Here is a 22,579-nt window from a genome sequence, read left to right on the forward strand (position 1 = left end):
AGGGGCTTTTTTGAGTGCTGATTCTTCTTCCTTGAGTCCCTATGTAATAACCACATTTCATCTTTTGTCACTTTTCCACTCTCCTTTTTAGGAGAATTTGGAGAAGTGTGCAGTGGACGCCTCAAGCTGCCTTCTAAAAAGGAGATTTCAGTGGCCATCAAAACCCTGAAAGTTGGCTACACAGAAAAGCAGAGGAGGGACTTCCTGGGAGAAGCCAGCATCATGGGCCAGTTTGACCACCCCAACATCATCCGATTGGAGGGAGTTGTCACTAAAAGTAAGAAATTCCAGGCTAAATAATTCTCTGATTTGTTGATCAATCAAAGGAGAGTAGAAGTGAATTATAAATGAAGTAATCCAGGTCTATGCTCTGCAAAAAGCTCAATAATAAAATAGGCAGATTTAATAAACTCCAGAGTTAGGAATTGCTTCAAAAGGGCCAAGAGGCACTGGGTGATGATCTGGTAAGGAGTCGTGGAGACTGATGAGCTGAGGCTTCTTAATTGCACTGAACTTCACTGTGTTCTGCTTTCAGCTAAGTCATTAGATTTGTCATTAGCACTAATTAATGAGCAGCCGACCTGGTACAGCAACCAGTTCTAGTGAATCGTTAAATAAGGCCAAACTTTTTTCCTAGATGGTTTTCATGCAGGGGAAGTACTCCATGGTATATTCAATATGTACCAGCACGAGGCATGTTAAAGCTCTAGAATTCCAGAATTCAAACATCTTGGTAAAAATCTCAAAAAAAAAATTTGAGGATTTATTCTGTCAGCAGTAAAATTAATTTTATCTCTGTCCTTATATATATATTTACCTAAATGCCTTTTCTAAATCTGCTTTTGGGTGCTTATGTTATGGGTTTGGTTGGTTTCCTTTTGTTGCTTTTTTTTTTTTTTTTTTGGTTAAAGCATATTCTTGGTCTTTGCTTATGATAACAAATAACCTTCTCTTTTTGAGACCAAAATATTTAACTGAAACCTCCATGTACATGTGGCACCTTCTTGGAAAAATAATATATTTCAACAACCCTCTTCAGCCACACTTTCTATATTTCCACTGCAGAATGAAGTGATACATTTAGCAATCAAATTTATCTACCTACATTAGTTAATAAGTGGGAGATCAATAAGATTTTATATGAGGCAATCTTAAAAAAAAAAAGGACTGCGCCAAGATTTTTCAGGGGACCAGAAAAAATTGGTAGGATATATTGGTAGGATATTTTCTTGTTCATCCTAGAGGACCCTGCTGGCAAAGCAGCTCTTTGCCATTTCAGTGATCAGCTTGGAATTTGCTGAGGATGTTTCTAGTTTAACTGGATAAAAACATACCAAACACTTTGGGTTTAAGTAGATGGTTTTATTAGTTTGAAGAAAATTTTGGTTTTTAATTGTGTCATTCAAAGTTTCACAAGGATATACATGAATAAATTTCATAGCATACTGATGGAAAGTATAAGAAATGAAAACCCCACCAGAATATGTCTAAAAGTCACTAGTGAAAGGCATGTAAAACACTATGTTATGAAGAGCCATAATTATAATAATAATGCCTTCTCTATGTGTGATTCATGAAAGTCTATTGTGCTGATTTCAATAACAAAGAAATTATTGTTTATCTTAGGTCTCACAGTCCTATTAGGAAAGGTCTGCCTGCATAAATTGAGGTTTATCTCCTGCTTTGTAGTGACACACATTTTCTACAGTCAGAATAAGATTTGCAGTCACAAAATCACTTGAAACGCCAGCACCAGTCTGCACAGAGCTGAGCTAAAATCTCTTTTGTTGCATTTTGCCTTCCTGGAGCACTTGAGACAATAATTTAATTGCTGTACAGGCAGGAATTTGTGCATTGCTGTTGAATGTGCATTACTAATTCTCTCTGTACTCTGTGTAAGTGACTTTTAGTGAGTTTGCTACTCAGGTGCATTCACAGCACTACTGTCTGCTTTGGGGGACTGGGGGAGGAGGTCAGGAGTGCCAGCTGCCCATCACATAGCTGTGTGAGAGAGCAAACTCTGAATATTCCCAGCTGAAGCCAATAAAACCTCAAGGGTACAACACCGTCTCCAGATAGCTCCAGAACAGGAGCTGAGAAACCTGCTCTGGAACTACTTGTCTCCATTTTACTGGGTAATAGTATGTGGCACAAACTAAACATAATAATAAATATAATCATTTGTTTTATTAAACATTCTGCAGGGTGATAGAAGGACAAGAAGCTTGGGAGTTTGGAGGTGTTTTTTGTTTGTTTTTTTTAACAAATCAATCACCACATCAGGCTTCCAGCCTCGACTCCAGCACAGAATTGTTCCTCTGTCCTTGTGGATTTCTGCATTTCCCAGCTGCTGCCCTGCACTCCTGGGCACATTGTAGGCAGCAGTCTTAATAACCATCACACATGTTCTGCTTAGTTTACTAATAATTTACAGCAATTTGTAGCCTGCTATTATAAGAAACCGGGGCAGTGCTGTTGACACAACTCGTTATCATTTATAAATGGCTGAGCTTTGATAAATGGACACAGAGGGTTCTTTTAAAACTTCAGAGCATGTGATTCTTATTATGGGCACATTTCCAACTGAATGAGGGTGAAACCCTGCACTTAAGGCTTTTGGAGTGTGGGTGAACAAGGCAGGAAGATGCTCCTGAAATAATTTGGGAGACATATTTCTTACTCTAATTTAAGTTCTTCTGATAAAGTCTCATAAAATTGCCTGAGTTTTTACAGAAACCAGGCACCTGTCTCCTGGCTTCAAAGTGCAGGGCAAAGTAAATCAATTTATCATAGAAAATTTTGGATAGCCCTGTACTTGAAAGGTCCAGCAGCGTATTCTGGCCGTTACCAGAAATCCCTTTGAATTCATGTTACACACAGAGTGCAAGTTAAGTACTTTTTCTTTAACTATGTATTTCTGGCTAGCAAGACTAAGTATAAATAGATCTTTTGTTTGAGCTTTTACATTGTTAGATCTCGTATCTGTATCATCTCTTATATCATTCAAGATTAATATTTTGCATACAGTATTTCCTACTGGTGAATGGATGCCAGTCAATTAATTAGTCATTAGTGTGACTCCCACAGTATAACACATCATTTGTACCACAGGAAGAAGATATTTGAACCCATTAATTCATAATATACTTCTCATATTAAACTCATTCTTTGAAATTACTATTTCTCTTCTAAGATACCTATTTGGTGGAAGCTGTATTTTTTTAAAAGAAAACAGAAAAAAGTTGTTACCATTGACTTGACTTTTTTAATGGCTTCCTTGTTCTTAATTAAGCTGGATGCCTTTTTCAAGCCTCATGCTGTTCAATTTTAAAAGCTAAAATTTCACCATGCCCACTATACAATATGCAGGCCTTAGTCCTACTTTTATGGTCAGATGCCTTCCTGTATTTTATGTGCAATAATAATTCATCTCCTTAAATAACTTCATGGTCTTACCCACTTTTCTCTCTACCACAAAGAGAAAATAAGCAAAGCATTAGTAAGTATTATGAAATAATAAAATCTATATCATAGTAAAATATTAACAGGGCAATGACCTTGGTCTGAAAACTTCCCTGTTATCACATGAATTTTTGCATTACTTTCTCTCCAGCTTGTCAGAGCTGCATAGAAAATCTTGGCTGTGTCACAAAATGCCCTAGGGTGGAAGGAATGGTTTCAAAAACTGGTCTGAATATATCTGGATGAGTTTTGGGGGGAAAAAAAGGCTTTTCAAGGGCTGTTTCCTTAGAGTTTGCCAGTGCCCATGAGTGCAGCATGTTCAGATCCCAGCTGTGTTCAAGTTTGTGCTGTCAGGGATCCCAGCACAGAGGGAAGCAGTGTCTGGAAGAAGGGAATGTCCATCTTAAAGCTCTGCTTCTCTTTCCTGTGCCCTGTGTTTTACTGTGCACTTTCCTTCCCATCTGTATCTGCACCCAGCCTCAGTTTGCCCATGCATCTTTTGCTTCCTTTCTAAATGTAAAGGAATAATGTAAGAATTATCCTTGGGGTTAGGAAGATCTGGACACATTCCTGAAATGCTTGGGTTTGCTGATTGTGTTCCAATGTGTTCCTTTGAAAAGCCTGACCCCTGTGCTCTGTTTTCAGGTAAACCAGTTATGATTGTTACTGAATATATGGAAAATGGTTCCTTGGACAGCTTCCTACGAGTAAGTGCAACAGGAAACTAAATGGGGCAAAAGTGGCTCTTGTTCTGGACTTGTTAGGGGTCTACTGCCACTCTGCACTGATTCATCAGCAGCTCTTGTTGCTTGATGTTTCTTTATTTTCATTTGGGTTTGTGAGTCTCATGATGTGCTCAGAAAGCCACTTAGGGATCTGCTGGTCCATTTGCAGTAAGCATCGTTCCAAAATAAAGACAATTTTGGTTGCATTAGTATGTCACTTCTATTAAAAATGTACAAAACAAAGCAGCATTCTGGCACACAAAAATGAGAACTGTTTTTCTGGAGGCTGAATTATGACTGTAATGCAGTTATGATTATTGGTTGGCAGTCTCTATGTCTAAGCAAGAGATTTTCAAAATGAATGGATTTATGGAAATTTTATCAGTAATGAAAAGTTAAGAGAATAGCTCCATACCTGAGGATGTTAAAAATGTTTAGCTAGCAAAGTTTACTGGCCTGTTTTCTTTTTCCAACCTTTTACACACTAATGATGTGGCTGATTTATCTTTGTTTTCTGTCAAAGTTGGTAGTGAGCCTAAAAAAATTCGAACGCTCCCTGTGTCACCAAGATTTACTTGTGGCAAAACAAGGAGTGTAGGAGAAATGAAATCCCATCTGAGGGGAAACACTGGTTTAATTTTAATTTGTTAGAGCAAACTCAGCTTTGGCTGGGAGACTGCTTTGGTTCTGCCACGGTTGAATAACATTATCCCCCAAATTCATAACATTGAACTAGACATTTAACCCCAAAAGGGGATAGATTGTCAACCTTAGTTTCTCTATGTACTATATATGTTATGGTGTCCACTGGAGCATGTAAAATGCATATAAATAATGTGTCAGTATAGCTGAATGAAATATCTCTGCACTGAACTATATATATATTGTTTAGACTTGAAATCCTCTAAGAGAGCCCTGAGGAAGGGAGAATAATTTCTGCCTGCACAGAACAGTTGTTCAGCTTGTTCTTTCATTTTACTGTGATTTTTTTTTTTTACTAGTTTTATGTGGAAACATAGATAAGAACCTTGTGACTCATTAATATCACAGGCAACTCAGGCCCTATAACCTTTTTATAAATGCCTTTTGGAACTATTTAATTTGCTTTCCTCATTGCCATTGAAAGGCTCTCTGAGCATCTGATTCTGTTCATGGTTAGAAACCTTCTGGTTTTTAGCTAAATCTTTTCCAGAGTTTATATAAAATTCTCTTGTGTTGGCTCTAATAAAAATGGGACAGACAACTGCTAATAATCTTTTAAAATATTAATTTCTTCATGAAGGGGAATTTTGAGAGATTCTTTAAGCATCCACTGTGTCATATATTTGTCTAATGTTTCCAGTGCTAATATCACCCCCAAGTACACTAACCAAAAATGAAAAATGGATGTAATCAGTCTGGCAGACTGATTCATGTCAGATCACCTCACATGACAGAGCCAGCTCCCTTGTATTTAATAAAATTCCAGAAGCAGAAGCACGAAGATCTGGAGAGCTGCCCATGAGGATACATTTACAGCACTGGGGAATTCATCATTTGTTGAGCTGCACTACAACAAATGCTCTCCTATTGTCTATATATCCATATATCAATATCAAAAGTAGATCTTAGCAAACAGGATTAGTAAGAGTTGGGAGATTTAAATTATGCCCAGAAGTAGATGATTAGAAATATATCCAACTAATGGTTTCTAGGCTAAGTCATAATGTGTTTAAGTAATTTTTGTGCTCCTGAAGTTGAGGAAATTTTTAAGAAATTAGTTTAAAACTAACAAAATTTGAAAGCCGCTGCCTCAGATCAGCATTTGCTTTTGTTAAATGAATTTCTTGTGTAATAGAAAACTTTCATTAGGCCATTGGGGAAGGCTTGGATTTTCAGTAAAAAATCCTGTGGCCTTGCAGGGAAGTTGGACATCTGTTTATGTAATGTTCTCACACTCCAGTCTCAGCAGCACACACAACTTAGATTTATGTGCTGCTTTCACACATGTCCCATCTAGGAAATTAAAACTCTGATGACAGCAAGAAGGGGAAAAATGAATTTTTATCTGAATTGCAAATCTGTTCCCTTCCCTCAGCTGATTGGGAGACCCATGTGGTTCCACATGTAGCATTTAAATCACAATGCCTGACTCACGAGCTCTTCATTTGAGGAGCTTCCAGAGTATTTATGAAAAAATCTGTGCAAGAAGGAGCATGAGCAATCCCTGAGATGATAATTCCAATGTTTTCCAGAAGCATGATGCCCAGTTCACAGTCATCCAGCTGGTGGGCATGCTTCGAGGGATCGCATCTGGCATGAAGTACCTTTCGGACATGGGTTACGTCCATCGGGATTTAGCTGCTCGTAACATCCTCATCAACAGCAACCTGGTGTGCAAAGTCTCAGATTTTGGTCTCTCTCGTGTACTGGAGGATGACCCAGAAGCTGCTTACACCACAAGGGTGAGTTCCTGTGCTCCTTTACCTTTTTTAAATTCTTGTTGGTTGTGGCAAAGACTGAAATCTGATGGAAATCTGAAATCTGAGGCTGTGGGAGGGCAGTCAGTCCTGTATGCCCAGAGATGTTCAATAAACCAGAAGCTCATCACAGTTATTTTTAAATTCATGTCTTGGAGAAAATAGAAAATGTACATACAAAAGGTATGGTTTGTGTTGGTAGAATACTTTCCTTAGACTATGCAAAATTCTTGGCTCCGTTTCTTTGTCCTGGATGTGTAAAGGAGTGAATATTACAATAAAGCCTGAGTTCTTTTGCCACACAATAATTTAAGCCTTCATGTGTGCTTTGAGAAGTTTTAGTTACACTGCTGATTTAGCTCCCACACAGTAAAAAGAAAATCCTACCCATCGAATTTTTGTGTGTTTCCTAGCATGATAAGACATATGTCTGACTGAAGCATACTGCAATCAGTGTTCTTCAAGGGTGTGTCATTATACCTGCTCTTGTACCTCTACCCGAGTGAAAAATTGATTAAAACAAAAAAATGCACATCTGATTATCACCCTGAATAACACTTCCATTCTTTTGTGGAAGCCTTTAGCTTTATGTATATATGTGTATTACACTTGGATATCTGGTTGTTCATTTTAATGCTATTTAAAGTGGACTTTGTTAGCTTTCCAAAAAGTGACATTAACATCCAGTGTCTTAGTCAAGTCAAGTGTAATTTGCATTGCTCACAGTAATCACCTCATCTTCACTGTACAAACCAGATTATAATGTATCAGCATAACCTTAATGTGGGTTTTCTAAGGTTTCCTTCATTCCTGAACACTGACAGGAGCAATCAATAATTTTAGTAGTTTACATGCTGCCTTCTTCATGATTGAAATAAAATAACATGTGAGAAATGAGTAAAGAAATGACAGATTTATTACACATTGTATACACTTGCTCTAATAGATAGATATTTATCAATCATACCTTCATAACTTCCCAGGCATAAAGACTCTGTTCTTTACTTGACCTTTCAGTGTTTTCTTTGCCCTCTGATAAACTTTGTCATGGAGTTAGAAATATGCAATATATACCACTTTAGAAAACTGTCTGCAGAGATCTGGCATGGTTATTATAAAGAGACATTAGTAGGAGAAAGCAGTGTTCATTCTCAGTAGTGTTACTGCATTAATAAATAAATATTCCTGGAATGCAAGAGTTCCTCAATAGAGAATGGCCTGTGATGTAGCCAGAGGTGCATTGCTGTGTCAGATACTTGTTTGTTCTCTTAAAATCAAGCTGAAAATGAAGCATTGGATGAAGCTGTCACATCAGTGACACGTCTGTGGGTGGCTTGGACAAGTCAGGGTGCACAGGGTGTCAGTGTTTTCAGCCAGTGTTCCATCTGAATTTCCTCCTCCTCTCCCCCTGCCACCTATTTTCTGAGGCTACCTGCCTATTTGCAATTAGGTAGTGAAATCAGATGGAAAGAAACTATTTTGTGAAGTGTAATCATCTGTGTTCAGTAAACTCCATCTGGCATTTGTGGTGTCTGTGCAAACTGCTGCAGGAAGATGCTCAGACAATTAAAACCTTCCAATGCAACTTAGGACAAATCTAATTTTTTTCCAAGAGTTCTTCCTGTGAATATACCTGTGCCACATGTTGGCTCTGAGAGAAGAACAAGGCTATTTGATATTCATCCTTTTTGCTCACATTTCCCTTTGAAGTGAGTCTTATGTAGATGTCAGGAGAGTGTTTCCAGGTGGGATGTTTGATCCTCAGCAGAAAAAAATGGGGACCACAGATGTGAAACAGAGCTTCACTCCACTGGTAGAGAGATGAACAGTTCGTGTTCCTGCTGCTTGGATATTTCACTAAACACAGGACCATTTCCTTGGCTTAGCACATTTTGCAACCACTAATTATAGGACAAAAATAGTGCCACTTTTTAAAAATCATGGCATCGTTTCAAACTGTTTAATGCCTAATAATGGCATTGTCCCAAAGTCTTTCATGTCTTTAAAACTAAAGGGTGACAACAAGATATTGAAAAAAAACAACAAAAAATCTAAATTATAACTCAAATTTCAAACATTACAGAGTGTGTATTATATTGATGTCCTCCTGTCCTCCAGCTCTTCCTACTCCCAGTTGTCCATCAGTGGTACTAGGAAATTTATAGAGTTATCTGCAAAGACGGATGCTTTATCTATTTAGGCTCCTTATCTACCCATATTTTCCACCTGTAAATGTCAAAGCCTGAGAATTATTTCACTGCTTTAATTCATAATTGCAAGTCAGGATTGATCTACCCCCAAGAAGCCCAGCCCGGCTTTCAATACTCACCAGTGCCTGGGTGAAATTTTATGTTGTGCTGTTCTCAGAAGCCATGTATGAAGCTTTGCATAAAGGCTATGAACATGTATCCTTTTATACATCAATAATTTATGTACTCCTTTATCTATCAATGCATAATCTGTGATATTCATGCTATTGTACCAGAAGCCTGAAGGACAGTGCAAAGATCCACAAATGCACGTGTGAAATACAGGGAATCAGGAGTTGTAAGGAACTTTCCGACCTGACAGGGTCATTTTTTTTACCTCCTGAATTATCACTGCCTTGATACCACAAAAGGCCTTTGGCAGCCTGGGGTCTGCCTGCTTACAGAAGAAGGAGCCAGCATGTGAATCAGGCTGACTGACTCTTTGGATTTTTAAATTTTTTCACAGAGTTTTTGTGCCTGAGGGGATGTTCTGTAATTATCTACATTCTCCATATCTATTCACTTTTAATTGAAACACCGAGATTGTGTTAAAATTGTCATTTTCAAATGGATCCAGTTTTTCCTTATTATTTTTCAGATGTCTGTATGACAAGTGGGTGGACTAATACACAGTATGAAGTGGAAGTGGATTTAAGCAATCACAGTTGTAGAGGGATTGTAATTATGTCTCTCAAAGACAATATTTGGGTAATCAGTAGGGGAACTTTGACTATTTAAGCACATAGATACATCACCAGTATTCATGGCATTTTAATGTAAATGCAGCCTGGACAGAAATCGGTTGTATTTTCCCTATATATGCAAACTCACAGTGATACAGTCTGAATATATTGAAGGGTGTGGTGAAAAAGGAACCAAAACCCCATAAATTCTCTTGCCCCAAAGCACAGAGGAGAGGAGCAGTGCTCTGTCATCACTGACTACTCAAGGAGGAGATGATTTCAATATAAAAGATTCATTAGTAAGGCATAATAGTGACAAGCATAATAATGTCAGGTGTGTAAAAAGGTAAAACTGGCTCATCTCACTCACATGAATCTCTCTTGTTCTGTACCATTAAGATACCTCCTGGCCTCTCCTAAGTCCTGGTATAATAAATGAATGTCAGGCTTTTACTTTCAGCTTTTTCTTGCAAACTCCTTCTAGTAATTCAGTTAGAATCCGTTTTTCTTGATTCACTCCTCCCCAGGCCTGTGGCTTAGGTGCCTGTGGCTGTCACCCTGTAACAGATTATAAATCAGAATATTGGAATGGGTTCTGAAGTCCTGGAAACAGCTGCCTTGTGCTGGAGTGCCAGACGTGCTCGAAATAAATTGAGGGCTTCATTGACTGGAGATGAATTATGTTGGAGAGACAGATACTGCAGGAATAGCAGCTCCATCTACAGAAGATAAAACTTCTGGTTACTGCTGGCTCACTGATTCCCAACCCTGAGAGAGGTTCTCTGACCCAGGGTGCCTGGGATTTTGAGCTGCAATAACAAACTCCTACAATTTCTAACACCAAAGCTGTCTTTCTACTCAAGTCCCTGGAGCTTGGCTTTCTGATGAGCATGCCCTTAAAGGGAGACCATGATAAAAACATATAAAAACTGTATTTATCATCAGAAAATAATTAGTAAATATATTGCTGTTCTTGTTCTTAAGCTATTCCAAAAAAAGAGTCAGCAAAATCACTTTTTAAAAATAATTATGACATTTTTATGACAAATTGGGGAGCAGAAGAGCAAAACTACAGTTTTAGACTCTGTTCAGTGGCAGCTGATTTCTTTTTTAAACTATATTTTAATTAATATTTTTGAGTTACTTATGGTAATGCTGTGTGTATATGCAGGTTTGTATAGGATTACAGCTGAGCCTTAGCAAAGAGAATTTGAAAGCCACTGACTCACACTCATTGTAATAAGGATCTGGGGTTGTTGCACCTTCCTTTTTCAGTAAAGCAAAGCCAGAAATTGTTTCACTGAGTTTCTGATCTTTCTGCAATGAAGCAGTCCCAAAATGTGAGGAGACTAATAAATTTTTTTTTTTTTTGTAAATGTGTTTCTCCGATTGTATAAATGACTTTTTACATAAAATTATAAAGACTTTCTATCCAATATGAAATTCCTGCCCTGGTCTAGTGGGAGATGTCTGATTCTCTTCATGGTAGTGGGGTCTTTGTTGTTGTAAATTTAGGATGTGGCTTTCCCCCAGGATTCATGTTCCTTGTTGAAAACCAGGGCTCACTTCTAGCATAGAAAACAGAGAGATTGATTTCTTTATCAGCCTCACATCTAAAACTGTAAGTGGATTTCTTGTGAAAACACGAGGCTACAGGAGAGCTTTCCTTGTTTCTTGGCTGGGCCTTGGACTCGCTGATGCCCCTGGACACTTGTAAAGGGAGCTTATTAATTGAGTATAAGAAAAACAAAGTAATTTTTATGTTCTTGGTACGGTTCTGGAGCAGCATTGGGAATTGTGAAAAAAGTTATAATGCATAGAAAATACAATGTACTTTTTGTGACTAAAGAACATCATCCAATAGACTAAATTTCCAAGAGAGAGAGAAAGAGATCAGGCTCTTCATCTGGCTTCAGCATAAAACAGTGGTTTCAAACACTCCAGTTTATTTTCGGTGTCCTATTTGCTGGTCTGCAAGTGATGTGGAAATTTGGTGTTCACCTGATTTTAAGGGTTGTGTGTGAAATGAAGGTTTGTCTTTTGGGAGGGAGCTCTGCTAAACAGAATGGGATCCATGAAAATCATATGCCAAGATAATTCCCTCCTGACTTTTGCCAAACCTCTAAGACTTACCTAGTGACATCTTGGAGGCCTAAATTGTAGTCTGAGTCAGGACTGCCTGTGTTGTTTATACTTAATTTAATTTACGCAATATTAGCCATGAAAATGAAGATGCTTCAGTGTATTTAGGCTGTATTTAGCTTTCTAATTAACACTAATGCCTGCATTTCTATTGTTAATCAAGCCAGTGAGTCTAAAGCTGGTGATTGTACAGCTACCCTCAGAGTAGGTACAGTTTATGGGAGTGTAGGCAAAGCAGTAAATTTTTTTTTTTTTTTTTTTTTTTTGCTGGTTACTCAGTGAAAGTCAGAGCACTCTCTCCCCACAGAGGTGGTTGTGAGGGAGAGGTGTGTGACTGGAGTATGATGGAGGTGTCAGAAGCACTGCAAAGAGCTGGTCTGGTGTGAAGTCTTCAGAATATATTCTATACATGTGCATAACTGGAAATAACTTTAAACTCTCACAGTTTTCCATACTAAAACACATGCACTCCAGAATTGCCTTCAGGAAAAGGTTTTGCACTGCTATCTTTTCGAACTCTATTTTCTCATGTGTGACTCTCAAAAAACTCTGTCAAAGCTGGCATCACCAGGAATTGTCTCTGTCCTCTAATTCTCACATTTTGGAAACTCAGCCTGAGGTTCCTTGTGTGGATTTTATTAACTTGACCTACAGCACCAAGTAGTGGCCATGACCAGAGAGAGCTGTTCCCCTACGTACCATGTTAATTGTATTGGTAGCTTCAATTCTCTTTGGCATTTAATGATGGCTTACTTCTCTTATGACTGTAAAAAATGTCCAAAGTCACTCTCCCAGCTGACATTTTTTCACTCTTCCCTCTGCACAGGTGACCCCATCCAAATCTGACTTTCTGTGTCAGCTGCAGGCTTGGTTTTAGTGAAGTGCAGCAACATCATGGCCCCTTATTTTCCTTGAATGTCCTAGAAAACCTGGTGAAGCCATGCAGGGAATTCACTTCTTTGCCTTAAAATCAGCCAAATCCAGCCCTCCTGTGCTCTGCGAAAGGACCTGGGTTATCAGTAGGGACCTTGGACTGGGTTTTTCACCTTTAACGGCTGTTGTGGCAGTTTTCAAACATTTCATAACTGAAAATTGACCAGACTTGATTTACCATTTACCACTGTGATCTGTGTAAATTACGCTACACACACACACACACACACAAATATGTATATAATATAATATAGGTGTGTGTGTGTGTCTGTAAAGCGTGTATGCTGTACTGTACTATATATCTGTATTGTAGATAGATAAATCTATGGTAAATCTACTAGATATCAGTAGATTTTGCACTGAAATGTATTTTACTCTCTCTTTTGCTCTTATGACAAACAGCAGCCGTGTTTCCCTGCTATTTTGTCTTTTTTACACCAATATCACAATTACTGAGAATCTCAGAGATAAAATAATCAACCACAGGAAATCATATTTGTTGCAGAGCAGTCAAATGGATTCTTTGGTTTTGTTTTCTCCCAGGGGGGCAAGATTCCCATCCGATGGACGTCTCCAGAAGCTATTGCCTATCGGAAGTTCACGTCCGCCAGCGACGCCTGGAGCTATGGGATTGTCCTCTGGGAGGTGATGTCTTATGGGGAGAGACCCTACTGGGAGATGTCCAACCAGGATGTGAGTAAATTGTTGTCTGAGTTATGTTCTCAGATAAGGGATCAAGCTGTGAAAGAAGGCCAAGAGCAGGTGGCTCTGAGTTTTTGATGGTGACATTCAGTAAGGCGTGGAGATGAAAACCGATGGATTTCCCTGGTCAAGTCAAAGTTCATTGGAACTTGAAAAACCCACCAACTTTATAGCAGAGTGTTTTGGACCTCTGAAGGAACAGAGCAGAGAAATTTATCCCATTGGTGGTTTTCTGTAAGATGATGCAAATAATTCCACTGCAATGAGGTCATTGCCTTTTACATTCCTTAGCTCATTGTTAGAAAACCCTCCTAAATTTCTGTTGATCCCCTTTGGTTCCACTTGTATAATATTCTATAGAAGTTTTCTGTAAATGTCAAATGCACAGAATAAATTGCTCTTGGCACTTGTGAAAAAGAGAAGCAAAGCATTTCTCCTAAGAGTTTAATGAAACCAAAATGCTTCTGGAAGTAATCAATGGATAAAATAGAGAAGGAGAGTGATCTGATTAGACTTCCAATACAGGTTTCTTTGTAACATTAGTAAACTGTCCAAGCCTGCAATCCAAATGATTAATGGAGCTCTCCCAGTATTTTTTAAAGAAGCATAACATTTCCCCAAAGAAGATTTTTATTATATCTATTTTGAGTTATTTTTCTGTTGTTTATTAATTTTAGATTTATTCTACAGGAGTTTCTTATGGACCAAATTTTATACAGTGCAGTCCCTCACACAAACAGATTTTCCAAGAAGATTATATATATTGTTACTAGTTCTAAATTAAAATAAGTCAGTAACATAGTTGTAGTCAAACATTTTTCTGTACTACTTTATGTTAAACAAGGAAAAAGATAAAAAAACTTCTATTTAAATGGGTACCTCTGCAGCCCAAGTCTCTGTAGAAAACTATACCTTTCTTTTAATTGGTAATGAATGTTTTTGTGGAGATTAATGTATCCTGTTGTGCAGACTGATATATTACTGGAATGTCTTTAATAATATCCCATTAAAATCAGAAATGGAAGGATTAACCTATTTATGTACCACTCCTTTATGGCTGCTTAAACCATTCACTGTTCTCTTGTCCTTGTTCTGATTCAGAATAGTTTGTTCTGCTTTTCAATTCATTGATCCAGATGAAGAGGAAAGATTAATAGAATATGGCTTTATCATTTTCTACATTGAATATATTGGGGTTTTTTAGTCATGGGGCAACAGATGCTGTAGGCCTGATCAAGAGGTATAGGATTCTAGTGAAAAGTCTGGATTAAAAAGCTTCTGGACAGCATAAATTCTAAAGTAATCTTGGTGTTGTGTGTGTCAATCTGGAAAAATTACAAAAAATCTAGACAAATTTTATCAGTCTAGGCAAATTATAAACCATTTGGCTTGCACTGCCAAGTAGAAAGTGTATAATTATCCATGAGGTAAGTTTTAAAAACATTTTGTGGCCTTGTGACATCATCCACAAGACCTTTTGTCTGTTGGTTCAAGATGGCCCGTGAGGGGGCAGGTTGAATTTTCGGCAGGGTAGGCTGTTTTCCCTGTTGGTGTTTTGAGTTTTGCATCCACTGGAGGATGTGGAAAGGTTGTTTTTTCTGCTGTTGTTTTGGAGTTCAGTGTCCACTGGAGGATGTGGAAAGCATACGTTGCTAAGGGTAATCAGAGGAGAGATATCCAAGACCTTTTGAAGTTTGGCATACTTCAGCTTGCTAACTGTGGCTTTTGTTTATGGATTTATTTCAACTGAGTGTGAGTTTTTGAGATCCTTTCCACACACTCACCTTCTTCAAAGTCACCCACTGTATCTTGACTCCCCTTTCTGCATGCCTAATCTACTGCCTGGTTTACTTTGCAGATAAAGGAGAGACAATTAGTGAATAAACAAGTTTGTTTAAACACAAAATGTCCATGGTAACATTCTCACAGCTGATAAAAACCCAAGTTGCTGTACAGTGCCTTTAAGCTTGCACAAACTTTTCTCCTTGTGCAGGTGATTAAGGCTGTGGATGAAGGATACCGCTTGCCACCTCCCATGGACTGCCCAGCTGCCTTGTATCAGCTGATGCTGGACTGCTGGCAGAAGGACAGAAACAACAGACCCAAGTTTGAGCAGATTGTCAGCATCCTGGATAAGCTGATCCGTAATCCCAGCAGTCTGAAAATAATCACCAACGCGGCGGCAAGGTGACATACTAGATCTTACATTGCTCATGAACCTCTTTGATTCCTTCTTCTCCTGTAATTTGGATTTGTTTGCACTCTTTACTGCCTCTTCACCTTTTAACTGTAGCTGTTTGTAGAGAGAAGGATTTAATATTATTATTTTTATTATTGCCATGGTTATTTTATTAGTTATTTGCTATTATTTATCCAATTTGTGAAAGATTTTTATGCTAAGGGTATGAAACCTGCTGTAAGACTGAGTAGAGGTTTTTGAGAAAAGCACAGCAGGCAGATTTGGCCATCATGGGATTTTCCTTTTGCTTCTGCCCTTTGGTGTTTTAAGTGCTTAGTGTTTCATAGGTTACAGCCAGCCATGTTCTAAGTATCTTTCTGAATTGGGTCCAAATACACTTAGGCTCTTCTCTGACAAGTCAGGTTAACTTTAATCATCTGAATAATCTTCTTTTTTTTTTTTCCTTTCAGTAGTGCTCACAGACCTAAAAATGCACTTTCTCTCCCTCTTAGATCAATGTGTGAACTAGGAATTAATTTTCAACCTGTGCAACTTTCCTAATTACATTAAAAACATTCATTTTTAATCCCGGGTTTTCAACACACTCTGGAACATCATCACTACGATGAGATAAGAATTATCTCATTGAGAGAGAGCAGCTGAAGAGTGTGTTGACACCTAAGGGCATAATGAAGATGTGGTGAAAGGAGAGCTTTAGTTAAGTAGTGTTAAAGAGACTCGGTTTGTACAATGCACAAAAAGTCGTACTCTTTCTGAAGGAGTGTAAAAGTATTTTTAGCATGAATGGTAGTGCCAGATTCTCTGTCAGCAAAGCAGGCAGAGTGAGGGAGAAAAGCACTCTGCTCCTCTGCTGTTTCAGACCCTGGAGGGTGTTCTGCATGTCACTGGGCAAGAGACCAGAGCCTGATACGAGGCAGGTTTCAAAAGGGAACACAGAAAACCTTCCTGTCAGACCTCTCTTTGTGATGCAGCACACTTCCCACCACAGCAATTGGATGGGAAAGCTGAGGGAAATGGAGCAAAGGCAGTGGGAAGAGCTGCATTGATCCTGCAGCCTGCTGTGCAACTGCCATGGACCTTGCCTCCTCCTTCCTGGCCCTGGCTTTGTGCTGCATCCTCAGCCAGAGACTGGCCACTCTAATTACCTCCTGCTGCCATGCCAGAGGGCAGAAAAAGAAAGAAGAGAAGGGAGGAGAAAGGCAGTCATACTAATGGGCTCTGCTTTTAAATTTATATATTGAGAGAAGATGGCTCGCACAAAATTATGTTTGAATGATTTTGCTTGGTGAGTCTTTAACACATAGGAAACCAACATGCTTACAGAAGCAATTATATCTAGGAGGTGACAGAAAAAAAAAACCCCAACAAACTAAAAAAAAAAAAAAAAAAAAAAACAAACAAAAAAATAACACATTTTTGGGAAAAACACCAAACTGTTTAAGCACCATTTTCTCAGTCAAGTACATTTCTTCCAAACACCTTGCACCACTATGTGGCAAACCATTGGTGCAAAGAATTGCTTTCTAGGGATATGCTGCAGCAATCGATGACTAGGGGAGCTGGAAATCATAACTGTCTTTTTTGGGTTTGGAGACCTGATTGCAGAAACCAGGGCTGCACGTTTTTCATTCCAAACAGAAGCAAAATGTTTGTGGTCTTGTTTGTGGTCCTTCCAGTTACAGATTTGAACTGCAGCAGGCATAAAGACAATATGGAACCATAATTTCCAGTTACCTGTTCATAGCCAGTGGAAGCTGATATCCTCTAGTGGAGACCAAATTCAGTCTGAGCATAGTTTCCACCTGCTGGGTTCTGTGCAGGAGCTCCCCAGGGGGATATTTATTGTTGTCTTCTGCCTCTCTCGTGCTCTCTTTTCTCCTGTTCCATTCTGTGCTTGTGGCACAGAGGGTGGCAGAGGCTGCATGTCCCTAGCACAGTGCCACGCTCTCAGCTCATGGGGAGGCAGGGAGGGAAGGAGGGAGACTGCCTGCATGGTAGGGAACCTCTCACAGCTGCTTTAGGTGAGCTCTCAGTGAAATGCTCCTCCTCCTGCTGCTTGGCTTTGATACCGAGCACATTTCTGAGGAGGGCAGCATCAAAGGTGATTTTATTCCTTCCTTCCTTCCTTCCCAGTTAACCCTCCACTGCCACATCCCTGCACATTCCTAGGCAGTGCAGTGTCTCTCCCTCACTGCCTGGTGACACACAGGGCACTGTGGGGTCCCAGCACAGGAGTTCCCTCTGTGAAGGAGCTTCTTGCAGCTCAGGGAATGTGTGACCCGTGATCTCTCCATCTCCTCTGTCAGTGTCTGCAGGCCAGCCCAGGCTATCCTGAAACACAACCACAAATAGACACAAGTGAGGGGTGCTGGGCAACCCTGGGCCATGAAATCATTGTCAAAGCAGACTAATCTCAACCCTTGGACTAATCTCAAACCTTAGACACGGCTGAAAATCTGCAGCCAGCTCCACAGCCCTGTGGTGTCCTGCAGAGAGGCACTGGTGGCACGTAACAGCCCCTGGTGCTGGTGGCCAGGGACCGAGCCTGGAGGTTCAGCAGCACTTCTTGACAGGCTGGCAGAGAAAAATGAGACAGCAAAGTGAGAAATGAGGTTTAAAATGGGGTGGGGCCTTGCCCTAGCCTTGTGTGCAGGAATGTGTGACTGATACTGAAGGGCTGTGGGTCAGGGCAGCTCCTGGAGAAGGGGACACAGTGGGATCCCAGAGAGGGACAGATATCAGAGCAGGGGGAAAACACTCAGGGACTCAGCCCCGAGGGCTCTGGGGAGTGCTTTGGCTCAAGTGGCTGCTCTCAGTTGTTATTTGAGGCTGCAGCACTCCCACACCGCCCTCCTCCTACCCTTAATATGCAATTAATCTAAGTTACAGAGGTCCCAGCTCTCTTCTAGCTGTGTCTGTGGTGCTACTGAAGGAATGCTGAAGCTTGATGCCCACCATATGCTTCTAGGTGTTCAGAATATACTCGGTCAGGGAAAAAAGCGTTTAACCTGACAACGTCTGGTGCAGATGCAAAACCTGCCTCTCCTTACAGATTTTAGGGCTGATGTTTGTTTAAAATAGTCACAGCACCATTGTATCCTACTTAAAAAACATATTTCGGAAGGTGCATAGGATATCCCTGTCCTCTGGGTGCTGGTTGCTGTTAACTGACCTCCACTGAAGGATGTGCTTGGCTGAACATCTGATTCCAGGCCACAGCCCAGGCACGTTTTACACTAAAACCTCACAGAAGAGGAGTCAAAGCCTTCAATTCCCTCTTTCCTTTAAAGTTTTCTATTCCTCCAGGCCACTTCATGGAATCTAATAATTTCTTGATACTAGAGGGGATGTTTTTATCTTTATTGATCATGACTTTGCAGACCATTCTACGTGCCTTTGAACCTTACACTGACAAAAGGTTTTTGTAGCCTCAGCACAGCAAACGTTTCATAATACCTTTCCTGGTGTTGTGTTTCATCTCAGATTCATGTACAAATTCCATTTCTATTCCTTGAAAAGTACAGAGTATGGCTGATTTCTTTCTTACTTGACTAAATTCACTCTTTAATCAGGTGAACCACCTGATTAAAAACCACCCTGAGCACTTGCTAATAAGACCTGCACTGGATCTGGACACATGGGGTTTTGTGTCCCTTAGGCTGCCTGGAGTTAACCAGCTCTGTAAGGGGCTGTAGGAACTGAACTCAGTGCAAGCCATGTGGTTTTCTGAAGCACAGTCTCATGATATTTTTATTTGATTTATGTCTTGCTGTTCTTTCCTGTTTTCTGAACACGATGTTCATTTTTCTAACAGAGTCCTGAGGTTGTTTGGATATCTTTAGGGTGGGAGTGAGTTCATCGTTCTTCCAGTTTTGATCAATTTCATTATTTTTCCTTTTGAGCTTATTGTTTTTTCAGTCCACTGTATATTACTTCACATTTGTGAACATTTCATACAGATACAAAGCAGATGGAAACTTTTCTTAGCTTGGGTTGGGGAGTCAGAATCACTTCACCCACCTGCAAGCAAGTTGGTGAGGCTGAAATGGCTCTCTAGCTGCTGTTTCATTTGTGTGGGGAAAAAACTGTAGCTTGAGTCATGCAACTGGAAGTACTTCGTGTACACTGTAAAACTGAAATGGACTCATAAATTTTTTTTTGATCCATTTAATTTTTTTCACTGATTTATATTTGTCATTTTTTGGATTTGTGGGGTTTTTTTAATTCTTAATTTTCTGATTCTGCATTTATATATATATGTATATATTTACAATGTATATTACCATCTTATGTATATGAATCTTATTCTTACATGGCCATTTGAAAAAATGTATTTAAAACATAGTGTGTAATTTAATAAATTTAAAGCATTTATGTGTCCCAAAGCTGTCATAATATAGTGTGATCTTGATGTATAAGGGTTGTGACACAGTATTCAGGCAGCTCAAATGTTGTGGCAGCTTTCCCATATCTGCTGTGTGTGTTCACATCTCTGATGCAGGGGGGACTGAAGTCATTTAGTCTTCATGAACCTATGGAATGGGAATAGCTGAGTTAATGCATAGCCTCATTTGAAAGAAAATTGAAATTTGTTTCTAATTCCAACATAGGACTTTTAGAAAATTGAAATTTGTTTCTAATTCCAACATATGACTTTTAGAAATTCTGGATTTCTGCCAGGCCTCTGACTGATTGCAAAACTGACACAGAATCTGCACAAAAAAATCCCAACCTGCTTCTGTGTTTGCTTTTGGTAGTGTGAAAGTGTCAGGTATTGCTGTTGTTGTTTTTCTATACTGCAAGCACATATTTAGGAGAAGAGGAAATAATTGTCTTGCAAGGAAGTGGAGAAAAACACCTGAAAATTCAGGATATTTCAGAAAAATCATAGCTGAAATTCTTTTCCTATATCCCAGAAAATGTAGGGGGTCAGGGTCAGTTGTTCTTCCTAATGAAAAATGTGTATAAATAATTAATTCCTCATACATTCCTTTATGTGTTAGCAAGTTGTTTGCAGCCCTGCCTTGATTTGCTAAAATTTGATGTGTTGTTTGAAACACTGGCTTGTGTAATTTCCTTGAGCAGTCTTTGGAAGGGCTATTACTTGTGAGTAATTATTTGCAAGGATTCACTGCTAAACATGTTCAGATTTGTTGTCTCCTATTGTGGTGCTCTCACTGCTGTCATTTTCAGACATCCAGTGGCAGCACTTCCAATATATTTGAATTTAAAACTTTGCTCCTCATGAAGTTCATTTCCACTTAAAATCTGGTAATTTGGTGGAAACACTCCACATTCTACCTTGGTAGGATTTTTATGAAAATCAGACTCAAAAAGAACATTGCAAATAAAAAATTCAGACTTGCTCCTTTTTGCAGCATAATTTAAGCCCTGTTTTTACAAAAATATTTGCAATGAAATTATTGTTTAGACTGGCTGAATACTTTGTTGAGAAGTCCCTTTTTTTTGCCGTTCAGGTCAGAAGGCTTCAGATGCTTGACATATAGTGCAGACCTGCTGTAATATTGTTTGTTTGCTTCTCCCTGTTAGGAACTCCTAGGATGGAAGAGAGGAGGAGATTTCAGTTTTCCTTGGATGTTGTCATCAGGGTCCTAACAACGGGGTTTGAGTTTGGCCAAAAGGGCAAGATTCTCTGTGGACTTTAAGCTTCTTTTAAAATCTAGCAACAACCTAATCTGTGTCCTAAACCCAGACTGTTCACTCTAAAAGAATTCAAGTAATGTAAACTTAAAACTCCATCTCTCTCTCTGAAGCCTGCTCAACATAAAATTGTGAATTTATGGGAGGAGGGGGAAAAAAGAAACTTAACTACAAATCACAAAATGGAATGCTTTAAGTCCTACTCCTCGGTGTCTAAGCACAGTTTGGATTGAGGGGTTAGACTGAGGAGGTTTTTAGGGACTTCACTGAGCTAGAGCCAGAAAAACCCTGTTTCCACCTGATTTTCCCAGTGGTCATTATTTTTGAGGCTGGGGCAGGCACGACTCAGCCATTGTCCCTTCAAAGTGGGTGGTTGGGAGTGAGCAGGGACTCGCTGTTAACAGGGACAGCAAAGCATCTATTTGCACTTTCACACCTCTAATTCGGTGAAACTCGGGCAGGAATTTACAGTGGATTGGCGTTGGGTGCTGTAGAATTTAAATAGAAATGAAGCTGGATCAGCATGCAGCTGGCCTGATGGGGAGGGGAGGTTTTGCTGTTTATTGTGATTTCCGAGGTGTTGGTGGAGCCCTCGTTAGTGGTGGTGGCAATTCCACCACTGGTATGCTGGAAAGAGGTGACAGAAGTAGAAATGCACAGTGATGCCTAAGCTTTTGATATATTTCTCATATATTTGTACCTTGGTAGATTGCTAATGCATAGCTGTAGTACTTTTCATGCCCTTTCCCCCCAGATTTTGGAACACATCCCTGAAATATTGTTTAGATTAATAAATAATCTTTATTCCAAGTAGGGGACCTACAATAAGAACTGGGGCAGAGAATCCCTTGGACCAACTCCGAGGGGCTGACCCAGGGGTGGGTTACTGGGGCAGTTGAATCTCCTATTGGATGTAGCTGTTAAATATCCTAATTAATTAACCTTATAAAATCACAGAAATCTGATTCTGGATGTGTCCATCACCACTGGAACACCTGGAAGCTTCCAGATAAAGATCTGCTTTTTACTTTACTATTCTAACACTAATGCAAGGGGTTTTTCTCTTTTGATTATAGGCAGCAGCAGTGCAGCCAAAAGTGAGATATAAAGGGAAGCTCTCCACAGCAAATGGTAGATTTTAAGCATTTCAAGAGCTTTATAAAGGATTTTTCTCTGCCTGTTCGGAGGAGCTTACAGACTGTCCTAACAATAATGAGTGGCTGGCATTGAGGGTATGTCAGCCAGCTACATATCCCAGGAAATGGCCATGTGCCTGTATTTCCTTAAAAGCACAGCTTAGGCTGAATTATGAGGGGGAAAAAACCCAAAATTTAGCAACATGCTGGGGTTTTTTTTTTGCCTT

The 22,579-nt window shown here is 39.4% G+C and overlaps 1 protein-coding gene across 7 annotated transcripts in view; it reads left to right on the forward strand.

Moving 5' to 3' along the window:
• Positions 1-22,579, forward strand: part of EPHA3 (EPH receptor A3) — a 173,756-nt gene that overhangs the window by 145,177 nt on the left and 6,000 nt on the right. For all 7 annotated transcript variants that reach the window (XM_068180445.1, XM_068180446.1, XM_068180443.1 and 4 more), the window contains 5 exons: positions 92-277; positions 4,108-4,169; positions 6,422-6,631; positions 13,197-13,346; positions 15,349-15,542. In XM_068180445.1, coding sequence (XP_068036546.1) covers positions 92-277; positions 4,108-4,169; positions 6,422-6,631; positions 13,197-13,346; positions 15,349-15,542 — 802 coding nt within the window. The remainder of the gene's footprint in view (positions 1-91; positions 278-4,107; positions 4,170-6,421; positions 6,632-13,196; positions 13,347-15,348; positions 15,543-22,579) is intronic.

The sequence above is a fragment of the Anomalospiza imberbis genome, chromosome 2 (genome assembly GCF_031753505.1).
Source record: "Anomalospiza imberbis isolate Cuckoo-Finch-1a 21T00152 chromosome 2, ASM3175350v1, whole genome shotgun sequence".
NCBI classification, from domain to species: Eukaryota; Metazoa; Chordata; class Aves; order Passeriformes; family Viduidae; genus Anomalospiza; species Anomalospiza imberbis.